Source organism: Elgaria multicarinata, chromosome 7 (genome assembly GCF_023053635.1).
Source record: "Elgaria multicarinata webbii isolate HBS135686 ecotype San Diego chromosome 7, rElgMul1.1.pri, whole genome shotgun sequence".
Classification (NCBI taxonomy): Eukaryota; Metazoa; Chordata; class Lepidosauria; order Squamata; family Anguidae; genus Elgaria; species Elgaria multicarinata.
The window spans coordinates 34,466,503-34,482,589 of NC_086177.1; the positions used below are offsets into that span (position 1 = coordinate 34,466,503).

Consider the following 16,087-nt stretch of genomic DNA (forward strand, 5'->3'; position numbering starts at 1 on the left):
TGCCACCCAGAGTTTATGTGGCAGAAAAGGAAAGGAAACGTTCTTCATGAGGTGCTCTGATCTTAATTCTGCAGTGAAACCGAATGTAGACATGGCGGATTAACAGCCTCGTGTAGAAAAGCTCTGCGTATCAGCACAACTAATAATCTGAAACCATTTTTTCAAAAGTCAGGATTCCATTCAAAGAATGCCCATACACCTTCATTGTCCCAAGGAACAACTACCAAGCCCATGTTAAAAATGGCAGAACGTGGTTTTGTTTTGGCGGAGTGAAGAAGAAAAAAAGAACTGCCCTCACCATTTTGATGACGTTTATCAAAATATTAAAAAGAATGTTATATTGTTAAAAAGTAGTCAATGTTGAGTTAAACAGGGAGTAGAAGAACTGGTAGATATAACCAAACTTAGTCTAAGCTTCTACTAAAACAGCTGTGTACAGTTACTTGGTCAACTCAGTCTTTTTCTTTCTTTTTCTTGTTTAGAAAAAAATATGGTGTGGGGAGGATTTTGTACACTACAATGTAATATTAAAATATACTACTTATTGTGCTTTTTTATTGTTCAAAGCACCATTAGCTGCTGTTAGGTAGTCTTTATGGAACCCGTTCTTGAGTTCTGTCATCAGAGGGACCTCTTTCACATCAGTTCTTGGAGGTCTTTTCCGATACGTCTGGAGGGAGAAAAACACAGTAGAAAACAAAGTAGAAAACAAAGTTAGGATTGTGCTTCCCTTAAGTGGCTTTGAAGGCTTTAGTTCTATCCAGAGTTTGCCTTCGGTGTTAAACAGACAGAGCATTGTCACATATTAACTATTTTCTTATAAGTGTCAGAGCCATCTGTGCATTTTTTTTTAGCAAACCTTATTCCCAAGGTATCTGTAGAGTTTGTTTGTGTCATGTATGGAACGTCACAGGGCAAAAGCTGCTTTCCGGAATAATTTGAAGCGGAGAAGCAGCAGTAGTGCTATTTCTCTACTCAGACACATCCCCTTTAGATTTTATTAGGGGAGGAGGGCAGTGGATGTGACATAGTTTTTGAGGGTATTGCTGATGTAGCAGGCATTTTTGGAGGGGCTGAGTAATTTTATTTGACAAATGGCTAATCCACCTTTCACAAGTTATTCACAAGTTATTGCCAAGTGAAAATGTTTTAAGATCTAGCGTTGGATTCAGACTTAGTCATGCTTAGAGTAGACATTGAAATCAATGGGGCAAGTTAGTCATGACTAATTTAAATGTCATTGATTTCAATGGTCTACTCAAAGTGTGACTAAGTCTGGATTCACCCCACTATTACAAATTTGGGAGAGTAAATAAGTAAAAAGTAGTGACTCTATTAAGAGAAGGCACAAAGGAAGTTCATAATTCTGGGTAATTTATATAAACCTAATGCATAATTTCTATAAGCAAACGACACATGTTCAGTTAAAGCCTTATCATTCAGGTAAAAGGGTTATTTGAGGGATAATATTAATGGGCAAGGTCAAAGGTTTATCTGAAGTTTTGTTGGATGGTAAATCAATCATTCAAGGTCAAAGGTGTATTTAAAGTTTTGCTTATCAGTTAATAGTCAGTTCTTTCTGTTAAGGAATGTAAATGTTTATAGAAGCTGACATACTTATAAGATAACAGTAAAAGTTAAGTCATATCTGGAAAAACAAATGCATAAATTAAACGACTGATTGGGCGTTAGAAGAACAGTAATTTTAAGAATAGGAGCCTGAACATGAGGTTCCAGAAAAAGCAGACATGTGGTTGAAACAGCACTACTATCCTGTAACCTGCTTCTCTTAGTATTACATTTTAATGCAGTTTTTAAAGAGGAAAAATAGAAAGCTTCAAGCTTAACTCCAAGCCATAACTTCTGTCAGCCAGAGCAGAAATCTTTACCCCTTATCACAGAAGTATGCAGAAAGCCTCTGCAAATGTTTGAATGCAAACTCCAATCCAGGCAGTCTGGAGCTACGCTGAAGCAAAGTCCCATAATGAACAAGGGAGAGGAGTTGGGCTCAAGTGATCACTACATGCATACTCCTGAAATGGAATCCTCATACTGGAGGGAGCCAGCTCAAACGAAGTATTGTCTCAGTTTCTTCACTCCCATTTGGTCTTCTGGTGTCCTGTACAGCCGTACCCAGCCATCAGTTGTTGAACGATGGGATGGAGTGATGACCCCATGTGAACCCGACAACCCTCTGGTGATGCACAGGTCGCTGAGGTGCACATGGCACATAGGGGATACTGTATGTCATCCCATGAAGCTGATTGACGGGAGATTCAGGACAGATAAAAGGAACTACTTTTTCATGCAGTGTATAGTTGAAAGTATGGTATTCACTTCCACAAGATGTAGGGATGGCCACCAATTTGGATCGCTTTAAAGGGGGATTAGACAAATTCATGGAGAAGGCTATCAATGGCTACTAGTCTAGTATCAGAGGCGATATCCCTATGTACATCAGTTGCTGTGGAACATTAGTGGGAGGGTGCTATTGTATTCATGTCCTCTTGTGGGTTTCCTCATAGTGGTTGGCAACTGTGTGAACAGAATGCTGGACGAGATGGAACCTTGGTTTGGCTCTTACGTTCCAGAAGCGGCACATTGGGCTCCTCTCCTGCATGGACGGAGAATGCATGCCACAATTCCCCAGGATAGCCCAGAGAACTATGTGAGCATCCTCCTCCACGATACGAGGGAGGCTGCAAGATAGTGACATGCCCTTTCTGGGTATGGCCATATCCAACACCAACTGAGAGTACTCCTCCAGGATCACTTCTGGTACCCTTGGGGATTGTGGGCGACTTTTCTCAATATGTTTTAAGCAACATTTCAGGAGCTGGTGGGTTCTTTGCTGGGGGCATTTAAGCATGTGCTGGGCAGCCATCTATCATGAGTTTTGTATTTATCCTGCATTACAGAGCCTGCATTGAGCAGGCAGTTGGACTAGAAGTCCTCCAAGATCCCTTCCTACTCTAAAATTCAATGACTTAAGGAAGCTATTTTGTTAGGGGAAAGTATATAGTGGTATAAGTAAATAACCTTTTTATTCTCCCAACATTTTAACAATCTATAAATTTTAAATAACATGGTTTTAAATTTGTAATTTTGCATTGCTGCTGTTTTTATCTGGTTGAGCTTTTATATTGTATTTTATATTATGGTTTTATACTGTTGTTTTATACTTTGAATGGTTTTAATTTTTGTGAACCGCCCAGAGAGCTCCGGCTATTGGGCGGTATAGAAATGTAATAAATAAAATAAGTAAGGCCAATGATTGAATTGCACCAGTACATCAGCTATTTAAAACTAGTATTGACGTAAAAATTCTTTGAGTGCAATGTGCTAGGTGTTTGTTCCCTTTGTAAGACAAATTCACAAGGTGACATTTTGGCTATTCTTAACTCCCATTCTGTTGTCTGGACTTGTAGAATAACATTCCTAGTGGTTAGCAAGTGCTTTTCATCCATATTCATGGAGTTTAAGCACCAAGCAAGAGGAAGAACCATTCTGGCTATGCCTTCTAACTACAGAAGAACTGCTAAGCTAAGCAATTAATTCAGAACTCTTCTCTTCCCCCAATTGTCCCCCACACCAGCATCTTTTCCCATTTAATTGTTGCCTTGCAAGTTTTTTCAGGGAAGTCCTTTAATCTCAACAAATACAGTTCATCCCAACAATGGCATTTTATCCTTTGGACGGTATTCTTGCAAAATCTGTAATAGTATAACGTCCTGTCCCCACGTACAGATCACAAGGGGTTAGCCATACTGCTGTTCATTCATGCCGCCTTTAAAAAACATACAGGTAGATCTGTACCCAGGAGAACTTTGTATAAGATTCGTAAAGTGATTGTGAGTGGGGGGAGGCAGCTTGCCCTGTGTTTGTTGCCACTTCTTCTTTTTTTGAAATAGTGTAGGTTGAACATTCCAGCACTAGATTTGCAGAGCAGGAAAATGAACAGCACAGCTCTTGTTATAGCACTGGCTGTGAAGAACAGCATTGTCCCAGATAACAAAACAGTGTAGTTTTTGAGTATTAGAAGAATGCAATATCACTGTAACCGAAGAAGCACAACCTTGGGAAAAAAAGGGATGCGGAGCGTGTGAAACAAATTCCTCACAAAGCACGTTTATTGTGCAGAAAAACGATGTAGGAAGGCTGCCCGAGCTTTCGCTTAGACTCTGCTGAAACTAAAGTTGACACCATCTGGCCCCTTGTGTGCATGGAGAGCAGACGGATTGGTAAAGCTTATCCCAGATTCCATATATTGGCCCTGAACCACCAAGAAAGGCCTGCCCAGAGAAGCTTTTTTCACACATTAAGCCGATGTAACTCCACGGTGATGCTCAACAAGGCCCAGGTGAAGTGGCTGGAAGCTTCTCTTGATCAGGGGTGTAGTGGTAAATTTTGAAATGCAGGTGCTCATCATGACAGTCCCCATAGCCTTGTCCCCAAGAAGAGGCCAACAATGCAGGCAGCCGTGTTGATCCATGTCAACAAGCCAGTTCTAGGAGTATTATGTCCATCAGGAGCAGGGAATTGCAAAAGGAGGTGGCAGATATTGGGCCCGTTCAGAAGACACCTTAAACCATGGCTTTAACCATGGTGAATAAGGGTTTTTGCTTTATTCACTATGGTTAAAGATGTGGTTTAAGGCGTCTTCTGAACACAGCCTGGCTTTCTGGCTTAACCACTGCGGTTAAAGCCATGGTTTAAGGTGTTTTCTGAATGGGGCCGATGTCAGCATCCGTGCTAATAAAAAGTGCCACTGCCGTGTTGCCCTGGCTCCCACGACACCACTGTTTTTGATGTGAATGGCAATGCACATTCTCCTCTGAGGTTCGCAATCAAAACTGGATGGCAGCCACTGAAGTACCATCTTTTGCTTACATCTCCTGCCTACTTGCTTAAAGCTTAGTTATTTGTACTGTATTGTATGGTTGCTGGATTCAGCTTCACTCTTTAATGGGTGGGTACTAGTGCTTCAATATTTCTGTACATTATTAGTGTTCGTGAAGTTTGAATTTGCTGTCGCATTTGGTTCCCCCCCCCCCAGATTTCATAGGAATAGAAGGCAAGGGAGTCTGCAGCAAAGACTCTTACGTTGCAGAATTGGACACTCAATAGGAAACATTATCACACTGCAGTGAATTGCTGACGCGTGAGACTGTGATTCCTTTAACTGTTCATTAGTACGGTACTTGGTATTCTTTTTAACAGCAGGGGAGGGTGGGAACCACCACTAACTCCATTAAAACTGGGAATATCACCTGTCAAGAAAGATCCCACTTTACAACTGACATTACGTGTAAGCATTCGATATGGTGTGTGTGTGTGTGTGTGTGTTATAAAAAATAATACATTATTTTAAATGTTCCTCCCCCTTAACTTACCTTAACATAAAAATTAACAAACAGAACGACCAGTGTGGCCATATATGAGGACTGGAAGATGAGGCAACCAAATGGAAATCCACATGGTTTCACAACTGCGCTGAGTGTATGCGTAATGGTGAGCAAAAACTGGATCTGTTGAAGAAAAAAAATCATGTTTATCGTTTGCAGGATTAGGCCTACCCCAGGGTTAAAGTTCACCTTCTATCTCACATCTGATCATTGTATGTTATCTGCAAATCCTCCTATGCCAGCAATGACATATTTCTTTAGCCAGGTTTTTAATGTTAAAATGACTGTGTCCCTTACCCCTGGGATGTTGTAATAGACGTTTTGTCAGATATAAAAGTTAGGCAGTATAAATAATAGCTTGAGGGCGGATTCACATGAATGCTATTTAAAAGTTTTCATGACACCGTCACTTCAATGGGCAGTTTCCAAAACTGCCGCTGCATTCCTGCTGTGTCAGCAGGATTCACCACTAGCACAACAGGAATTGGGTGCTTCCTAATGCATCCCCAGAAATGAGTGATGAGGCTTGTTTCTGGAATGGGACAGATCAGAGGAGCTCCCTTCGGCAAGCTCCGCTGAGCTACCCTTTTCCGGAAATGCGTGTTTGGGCTCGTTTCTGTTTGCTTCAAGATCTTCTGCCTTCTTGCTGTGCTAGATTCCCGCTAGTGGTGGATACTGCCCAGTGTTGACTAGTCATCACTGTCGACACTCTTGGAGTAACATTCTAACAAAAAGATGGTCATGAACACTTCAGGGATAGTCCACATGTTACCTTCCCCAGAGGAAGTTGCTTTAGAGCCGACTTCCCCAAGCTGGTGCCCGCCAAATGTCTTGGACTTCAACTCCCAGCAGCTCTACCGAGCAGGGCCAATGGTCAGGAATGCTGGGAATTGTAGTCTAATTCTAGAAGATGAGTGGAATGCAATTATACGAGCATGATCCTATGCATGTTTAGACAGAAAAAAGACCTACAGCTCCCAGCATTCCCCAGCCAGTCATAGTGACTTGGGAATAGTAGGACCTTTTCTGCCTAAACATGCAAAGGATTGCCCCCTAATACTAATAATTTACATCTTTAGAAATGCAGATGTAAAATCATCTTAGCCAATAAAGTGTCCATATATACTTATTATTTATTGCATTTATATCTTGCCTTCTTTTCCTCATTAAGGATCTCAAGGCGACGTACATAATCCTCCTCTTCTCCATTTTATCCTCACAACAACAACCCTGTGAGGTAGGTTGGGCTGAGAGACTGTCACTGGCCCAAAGTCACCCAGTGGGTTTCCATGGCCGAGTGGGGACTAGAACCCGGAACTCCCAACTCCCAGTCCAATACTCTAGCCATTACACCACACTGGCTCTCATGAGAAAGGATATAAGAACTGACATTGTTTCTTCAGTTACGTCTTCATTTCAAAGTGCTTGCCCCATTACTTAGCATTTTTATTCTTTAAATTGGACTTATTAGGAACGAACAAAGATGTAATTGTACCAGTTGTGCCTGAGTGAGGTATTTCTTCCACCAAAGATACTTGCGCATGGATGGAATGACGGACAGCCCATAGTAGGAGTACATGAGGACGTGGATAAAACTGTTCAAGGTGGGTCCAAAGAAACCTGTGGTGATTGAATTAAACATGTTGTTGCACATTTACTGCAAAGATCTTGTTTCTGAGAATTAGCATTATTATAGTTCACTGAGACTTCAAGCCACTGTAGCGTTAGGGTTTCTCTAAGAGTCAAAAGCACAGAGCTTTTATTAACATGACAGAAACTATTACAGAAAGATGGTTCTCTGGGTTTGCGTTGCTTCTCTCCTTGTAACCTGTAGAGATTTCTGTCTACCTATTCTAAAGGGGAATCATTTTAAAAGAGAAAATACTGAAGCCTGTTTGACTCACAATTGCTGCTAGGATAGTAGCCACTGCCCAAGGCTGGATTTAGGGGCAGGCAAGTGTCCAGGGCACTGGACTTGGGGGTGACAGGCTTGTAGGAGAGAGCCTGTCACAGGCTATCTATTCAACAGCTGAAACAAATGGTACAGATAATTTGTCTTCATTTGTAAAACTAGCAACACTTGATCTTAGTGGCCAGTGTTGTGTTTAACATTCATTAGTTTTAAAAGGGGGGAAGGGGGGTTGGATCATGTAATCAATTCATGACAAGGGGTCTATTCTAAGTATGCCTAAGTTTTGGATCCAAACCAGGAAAATTTACAACCTCTGTGTCCGTTCAACAAAGAGAGAAGTGAGGTGGAGAGAGATTGGGATCAGATCTATGCATGCGAAGTTATTTTATATGACGGGATAAACTCTGCATGCAGATGGCGCATCGAAGTCACAAAAATAAGCTACAAATGCAAGTAAAAACAACTGCTGCTGCTGCAGCTTGGGAGTTAGTTCAGATTCAAAGAGAACCACCTAAGTTAGTGTTCCCCAACCTGGTGCCCTCCAGATGTGTTGGACTGCAAGTCCCATAATTCCCAGCTAGCATGGTGTTTGGCTGAAAATTATGGGGCTTGCAGTCCAACCAGTAGATGCTGGTGGCTCCGATTTCATTGGGGCTGTGAATTCACTCTGGGTTCTTGTCAGAACCAGCCAGAACTCTAAAGGAGCTGCCCAAAGTTCTGAATTTATAGGGCGCTAGGTCGGGAAAGGCTGTCTAACTGCTTACTCACTGTTTTGCCCATGTTCCAGTATATGTAGGCAAGATCCAGTTCCGCTTTTCCCGAAGTGGTAATCAGGCCTTCGTTTCTAGAAGTATCCTAGGTATAAGTATTTTCTTATATCTTACCCCCACACCTCCAAACACTCACTTTGTCCACAAGGAATCCAGTTCATGACGCACCACCAGATGTTAAACATGGTGGCATGATGATAAACGTGAAGGAAAGTAATTTGGCTGTTTTTCTTCCGCAGCACAAAGAAAGCAGTGTCAGCAAATTCAATGACTTTCGAAAAGTAATACCACCACAATACCTTGGCCACCTGCAAGAACAAGACAGAGAAATTAATATCTTTGTTGAAGCGACATGTTAAAGAATCCTTTAGTCTGGCAAAAATTCACATTTAAGATACTTTATTATAAATAAGTAAACCAGTTTCTCTAAGTAAACACTAGAGCTGAGTGCTGCCTGGTTCTACTCATGTTTCCTCAGAAGTAAGTCCCCTTGTGCTCCCTGGGGCTTACTCCCAAGTGAGTAAGTTCTAGGATAGCTTTCTCCAACCTGGTGTACTCCAGATGTTTTGGACTACAACTCCCAGCATCCCCGATTATCAGCCATGCTGGGTAGGGTCCAGTAAAAAACCAAAGAGAAAATGAGCTGCACTTCGTTTGCAATGCAGTGTTTCCAAGCAGAGTTGTTGCCTTTAGATTATGCTCTCTTTTGTTGCATTGTGTTTCCTCAGCAAGACATCTAAGTTACGTGTCAATGTCACAATCTAGCTACTAGAACTATGCAGATCATGCAGGGCTTTGCAACAGAATATCCAAGCCTAATAATGGATAATGAGTTGAGCAGAATAAAGGCATTGTGGTGTGCCCTGGGCCCAGCTGATTACGGAACAACTCCTACACATAGTGGGAGTAAATACAATGCACGCTACTTCCAAAGTAATGGCGTAGTACAAACAGGTTCCCCTTATACTGGAGTAAATCGTTTATGTATTGCTTATACTATCCACCTGTTCTGCTAGACTAAATTGGCTTACACAGTATAAGAGCATTGCATCATATTTTAAAGGTTGATTTCTGTGGTATGGAATATGCTTTAACATGAGCAGCTGGGGATCACCCGAAACCAACGCAATCACGTGTGCCCCAAACAGAAGGCAGGAATTAAAACTGCATGGAAGTAGACGGCTATAGGGAATGACAAAATCAGTGAGGAAGCCACAGGCTACAAGACAAGTCAAGTACATGTAAGACACCTGTTGTGTTTATACCACTTGATGGAGGAGGAGAAGTCTGTTAAATTCATCATGAGAGCTAAAATGGAGCTTCCATGTTCAGAGGCAATTTACCCCCGAATACCATTTGCTGGGTGGAGAAACAACAGGGAATGGGGAACCAAAGGCTTCCTATTAAGAGAAGGGAAGAAGCAGAGCAGTATGACTTTAGAACCAACAAGTTTTTAAGTTCATTCCAGCCCAGATAAGCCTGTTGCAATGCAATGCGAGTAAGTATGGCAAGGAGGAAACTACTCAAAAATGATGGTACTGGAGGGTTTTATCAGGTAAGAGTTCTGGTTTTTTAAGAAAAAACTAAGCTGGTTGCTCAACAGTGGGGTTTTATATTTGATGTTTTAATATTTGTAGTTCCCCCACTTATTTTACCTCTATCATAACTTTCCCCCTACAGGTCTGCCCCTTTATTGTTACAGATAAACTCTTTGTACCCTTCCCCTACAACTTAAACTCACAAGAGCTCCATTCAGAAGTTTGTCTTCAATACCAAGGCTGAGTCCAAGAATATACAAGTTAAAGTACCTCTGAGCGTGTGCAAAGCACCTTTCCTTAGTCACTGAACAATTGCATTCTCCTATCTCCCTACATACTTTCAGGAGAACATGCTTAGCTAAAGGATTTCAGTATAATGGTTGAGTCCGTAGCACTTTCCATCCATAAAAACCAAAACAAAAAATCCCCTCCTGGCCTCCTCGTCCCTGACTTGCCCAGTGCAGCAACTTGATTCGCAAAAAAAAGATAAACCAAATAATTCCGTTGTCTTTGCTATGTCTGCCTTCCATCTCCACCTCTGCAGACTCTTTTGCCACTCCTGCTTGCTTTCCTCCAATCTGAGCAAAGCAGAAATGATTAGCCAATAGTAAAATCATCTGAAGTACATTCAGCATCAAGGTTTTTGAGAGGAACGTTTAGAGGAGAGGAAATGAAATCAGCAATTGCATTTTTAAAAGAATACCTTCACACCAGTTTCTTTGCCTCTGATAGAACTCTAAGGCTAAAGATATAAATACAGATAGATACACACACACACACCCATTAAAAAGCACACAACTACTTCTCTAATTTCAGGACTTTGGAAGACAGTTTCTTTCAGGTCAGCAGTCTGACAACCGTGACTCCTAGTTGAATGCAGACAGCTGAAGGGTAATGTGTAGCGTGAGATGAGATACAAGAGGGAAAGAGAATTTAACAGTGCAATCTATACATGTCTACCTTGAAGTAAGACCCACTGAGTTCAATGGGACTTACTCCCATAAGTGTGCATAGCATTGCAGCCTAAGAAAAAGAGAGGAAGCAGAAGAGTTTTCAGGCTGATAGCTACAAAACAAGAAATAGACTACTGTAAGTTTGAACTAGAACTGAAATCAAGCTGTGAAGAATTCACAGGTTTGAGGTTTTGCTCCAACTGTAATTAGCAAAGAGGTAGGATTATCCCCTTGCCAAGCTGAAAATAAAACTGGTCATATTTTTCAGCGTCTTTAACTCCATGCAGTATGTGTGTGTGTGCGCGCGCCTAATCATGCAGTTTATTGAGCTGTAAAAGTAGCTGTTTATATGAATCCTTGAGCATGGATTCATCATGTGCCCACTTCACAAGGGTCATCACACAATCACTTTGGGCTGTTTTATAGGTTTGGCTGATGGATCAAAGTTGTTTTTAGATGTAGGTTGTCTTTGTGTATACTATCGTGTGTTTTTATGTTTTTGTAAATTTTTAATGTTTTAATCTTTTGTATGGTACGGGAATGTTAATAATAATTGAAATGTTAATAGTAATTATTAATCATAATGTATACCAACGTTTTCTTAATTTTGAAAAAAAAATGCATACCGTGGAAGGTGATAAACTTTCCTTTTAAAACTTTATTTTTAGGAATTTTGGTGAAGTTTTTAAAATGAAAACACGTAAACATATACAAAACTACAATGGAAGGCTAATTACATGAAAAAAGAATATGAAACAAACTAAAGAAACCTAGTGGAGCAATTTTAAAGTTAGAATAAATGATAATTAGCAATATGGTGAATATATTTTTCTATGGCTAAAAGCTATATAAACGCAACAATACATTTATAATGTTCTGTGTGGAAATAAGTCTCATTGAGTTCAATGGGACTTGTTGCCAGGACAGCGGCCTAACAGAGAATAATCAGGCATTAAGGAAAGACTCCATCATCTTTCAGTCCTGTTTTTTGTGTCTTACCCGGATGTCAGCTTCTCCCGCACTGGTTAGGTTCTGACACTGCAAGTTATAACCTCCTTCCCAAGTGGCAAGAATTAGCTGGAGAAGAAAGCACATTTTATTACTCTGACTAGAAATTCCCATTGTAGTTTAATTATTTCATGGATTTTGAAGGAAGGGTGGATAATTTTCAGCTCACACATATATCAATAAAATAAATTTGTATTCCCATCCATAATAATGCCCACGTTTCTTTTATACATTACTGATTTCACAAGGGCAGCAACATTGCAGTTCTGTGGCCTCCATCTATTATATTGTTTACTTTTTTGTCCAGTTGATTGGCCCCACTCAGTCAGGCTTCCAAACATTACCACTGAGGTATGGGAAGAAGCCACCCCTGTAGCAATGCACAATAGAGCTGAAGCAAAATGTGCCGGCTGAATGATGTAACGTCAAACAAGTTTAAATTCCGCTCAAATGTTGAAAATCTTAAATAGTTTTTATTTTTAGTATAAGTAAGTAACTGGAAGCGGTGTCTCCAGTAGCAGTGTGCCTTGCTCACTCAATCAACCCAAGAGGCCTAAAATTACAAGGAACAGGGAAAAGAGATCCAAAATCATAAAACAACAAAAAATGTCACCACTATCAAATTGGCAGGAAGCTACCCAAACAAACCAAAACCTTCAAGGGCATGCGTACCTATACGCTTGCCCTTGAAGTTTTTGGGTTTTGGTTTGTTTCACATACACAAAATCTAATATTTACATTCTGAATTGCCAAAAATCAATGTGTTTGGAGGAAATTTCAATGTTTACTTCCGTTTCAATTTAACCCACCCCCTATAACTGCAACCATGTTTAAAACTATTCCTGGTAGGCATTTTAGTAATCCCTAAAATTAGTGGTACTAAGCTATAGATTCTTGCATGTAACAGTGGGCTAAATGCATGCAAATGTATGCAGGGATTTCCCCATGGTGCAGAATCCTTTTTCTGCATGTATGAACCTGTTTCAGAAGGACAGGAAAGGAAGTCTGTCCCATGTTCAGATTGTCCTATTGGATGGAGGCAGAAATATTCTTTTTAAGTTCTGCTTATAAGCAAAAGAAGATGTTCAGTCCTTTAAAACACAGGTGATAGTTTTTAGGACAGACAAAGGTCTCTGGGTCGCTCTCCAGGCAGGGACCATAGGATTGTGCTGTAAAATTACACACATTTATAATGAAACATGCTTATACTTAGTAAGAATAGATTAGAGCTAAACTGATGATCTGGACTTTTCAATCATATATTTATTACAAAAAAACTACACTATTATATATAAAAAATAATACTCTGTTTGGCTATGGATAAGAGTAGGACACGGAACAATGGACGTCCACACCATAAGCAACAATGGCTGTTCCCGATTACATTTGATTCTCTGGGAAAAGCTGGAGTCTGTCTCCAGTTCAAGAGCACATTGCTGAAACCACCTGGACAAAATTCAGGGCACTGCCCTTCATCTATAAAGCCCTAAAGCATGAACTTGTCCTACTGCAGTGACCCCCTACTCTTTTCAGATGACTAGAACAAACTTTTATCAAGTCCCTAATGTAGAGATTGTTTTATTGAAAGGGTTGGGCAAATCTGCCAAGCATGATCTTGTTCAGATTTTCATTTGTCCACCACTAAGTTTGCAGTTTTGTGTGAAATTTTCAGTTGCAGACATCTTTGTATGCATTATTTATTTATTTGTTTATTTATTTCATTTATATACTGCCCCATAGCCGTAGCTCTCTGGGCGGTTTACAAAAGTTAAAAACAGTAAACATTAAAAGCAAATATACAAAGTTTAAAAACATAAAAAGCATAAAAACAACAGTATCTTTATAAAAACAGCTATTCTGGGGTCCATTAAAAACAAACAAACTCACAAAAAACTGATAGAAGTGCATCCCCCCCAAATATACACATTTTTCATGCACATTTTCAAATGTGCACATGTTTTTAAACACATTTTTAACCTGGTGAAATTTGTTGTAAACTTGGAAATGCCTAGATTTCTGACTGCAAATTACACTTCATTCAGTTCCAGGAGGTGCAAACTGGCCAATCTCACATAAAAATGCAAACCCCACAGATTTCTCACCTATTCCTAATTATTGGTAACTTTGCAAGCGTTTGTGGGACTCTTTTCCCTTCGAAATTTGCTGAAGCAAGTTTTTGAAGCACTGTAACCCTCTTGGAATCTGTGTGGTATAACCACATTCTTCATACTGGTTGTCAAGGGCTTATAATCATTTCTATCTTTCATCAGCTTTTTGGCTGCTATTCCAAAAGTGTGATTTATGAAGTCCAGCAGGTAATGGCATAGCAAGCCTAACTGAGCACAGGCTGAATGTAAGTGATACTACCCATTGGTAATACCTGGTGCTGGCTATTTGCCTGCACTGCACAGCTTTTCAATTGCTCTCTCCTTGGAATAACAGGGCAATTTTCCTTATTCAGAGATGTGCTCTGTGTATGCTTAATAGGAGAAAGCGCTTCTACGACATTTCAGAAACATTTAATTTAATAAAACGAAGTGACCATCCACAATGGCACTTCTCTTCCCTTTCATCAGCACCCTGCAACGTTGAAGGTATAACTATAGCTTTCTATACAGATACAGATATTTAAATGTGAAACATTTAGTTCTTTAAAAGCTGCATGCTCAGAGAATAGTGGCAAGGTGAAAATATGAGGTTGTAATTGTCTGCAAGACCCAATGGCAAGGGTAGGCTGAGGACACATTTGGCGATGTGAGGAAAGTGCCCTGGGCACCACCACAAAATGGGCACGCTGCAGATGAAAGCACTGGAATGTTCTCTGAGCCCCAGGCAGGCATTCATGGGAAAAGAAGATGGGAGTAACTAGAAGCCCTAGCTGGTAGGAAACCTCATCAGGTGCTGAGAAAGGTGTCTTAAGAACTGGTGTTCACAGGGTGCCAAGTTGCCTACCCGACCCTACGGTTTTTGTTTCAGGAGTTAAAAGGGAAATGGGCCCATTCTCATTAGAAGAGATACTCACTGACGTTCCAACTTAGAAGATTATTAATGGCTGGTCAAAATAAGCCACTGAGCAATTGTGGCCATTTTTAGGAACCACAGTGTTACTCCACTAATCCAGGGAATTGATAAAATGGGTCATTATCTGTCACTGCCCCTTTAATTCTGAAATGTCAAATGACTGCAGCCAGAATAATCCAGAGAGTATCTGCTTGTGCTCAGATGAACACAGATGAAGCAGATGGGAAGAGCAATGTCACGGTTGCATACTGACAAATATATTTGCAGGAAACTGAAGGAGCCCAGATTTCTTAGTCATTAGAGCAGCCTGCATATCGTCTGACATGCTTACAGGGTGGTGTGAGGTCACGAAGGCTTGCAAGGAGACTGAGGTTCTGCCTGGAAAATATGGCTTGATGAAGCTGAAATCCTATCACTAGCTCTGCCAAGAAACTCCACCCCCCCACACACACATTTGTTCCATCCTACTATACCTCCATGCTGGGATTTGCTGTCTGCGGTAACAAGGAACTCATTGCAATAGAATCTCTCCTGGGAGGGTGAAATGGGCAAACAATCCTTCACTTCTAAATTATCCATGTATCATTTTTTATTTGCGTGCCACAAAATCCTAAAACTGCTCATTTAAGATGTGTGAGTGGCTGATCCCCTGCTAAAACCAGAGAAATTGTTGCACCCATTAAAGAGGGACGGATTGTGGAAATTGTCATCAGTAGTATTGCAGGGATTGGGAACCCAACTCCCCTCACCATTGGCTATGCTGGCTAGGACTGATGTGAGTTGCAGTCCAACAGCATCTGGAGGACCACAAGTTCTTCACTGCTGTAATATTGCAAATAATCTCCATGCAGAAAGCTGCAGAAGCACCGAGCATTCCTACACAAGGCTTTTATTGCATGCTCATGATTGGTCACTCACAAAAGTTTGTGGGTTCTTTATATGATATTGTCAACCTCAAAAGTGTCTCCCAAGCTTTTTGAGCTTTATTCTGCTTTTTAAAAGACTGGAGATAATGCAATAAGAAAGGTAAATGTGAGATATCAGCAGTGTGTAATGATGGTGTTGCACTATAATTCAGCCACTAGATGGCACTGTGTAATGAAACAGCTAGAATATTGCTGACAAGGAAGTTTTCAATTCAAATCATGTGTCCACCATGTAAAGACGCCCATCATAACCCCGGAAAGAAACCAGATGCAGAAAGTCCTGGTAAGGCAGTGGGATTTCAGACTAGTGTGATGAACCTCTCTATCTTTTGCAAGGAATGATGAAAAGGCATACATAAAAAATCCCCACCATCTAATGCAAGGCTACACACTTCCACCTGTTTCTGTATACAGTGTGCACTGTTTACACACTGATCAGTGACTTATGTGGAGCTATTTGAGTCAAGCTACTTCAGGCTGCAAAGGGTTTTTCCAACAATCACATTGTACCTATACGACGTATGCAGCCCATTGTTCATCCTTAACTTGGCCAG

At 40.7% G+C, this 16,087-nt stretch overlaps 1 protein-coding gene across 1 annotated transcript in view; it reads right to left on the reverse strand.

Moving 5' to 3' along the window:
- Nucleotides 1–537: 537 nt before the first annotated feature.
- Nucleotides 538–16,087, reverse strand: part of ELOVL2 (ELOVL fatty acid elongase 2) — a 52,449-nt gene continuing 36,899 nt past the window's right edge. Inside the window, exons 4-8 of the mRNA XM_063130364.1 lie at nucleotides 11,578–11,655; nucleotides 8,224–8,395; nucleotides 6,901–7,025; nucleotides 5,394–5,528; nucleotides 538–670 (exon numbers count right to left, since the gene is read on the reverse strand). Coding sequence (XP_062986434.1) covers nucleotides 542–670; nucleotides 5,394–5,528; nucleotides 6,901–7,025; nucleotides 8,224–8,395; nucleotides 11,578–11,655 — 639 coding nt within the window. The 3' untranslated portion in view covers nucleotides 538–541. The remainder of the gene's footprint in view (nucleotides 671–5,393; nucleotides 5,529–6,900; nucleotides 7,026–8,223; nucleotides 8,396–11,577; nucleotides 11,656–16,087) is intronic.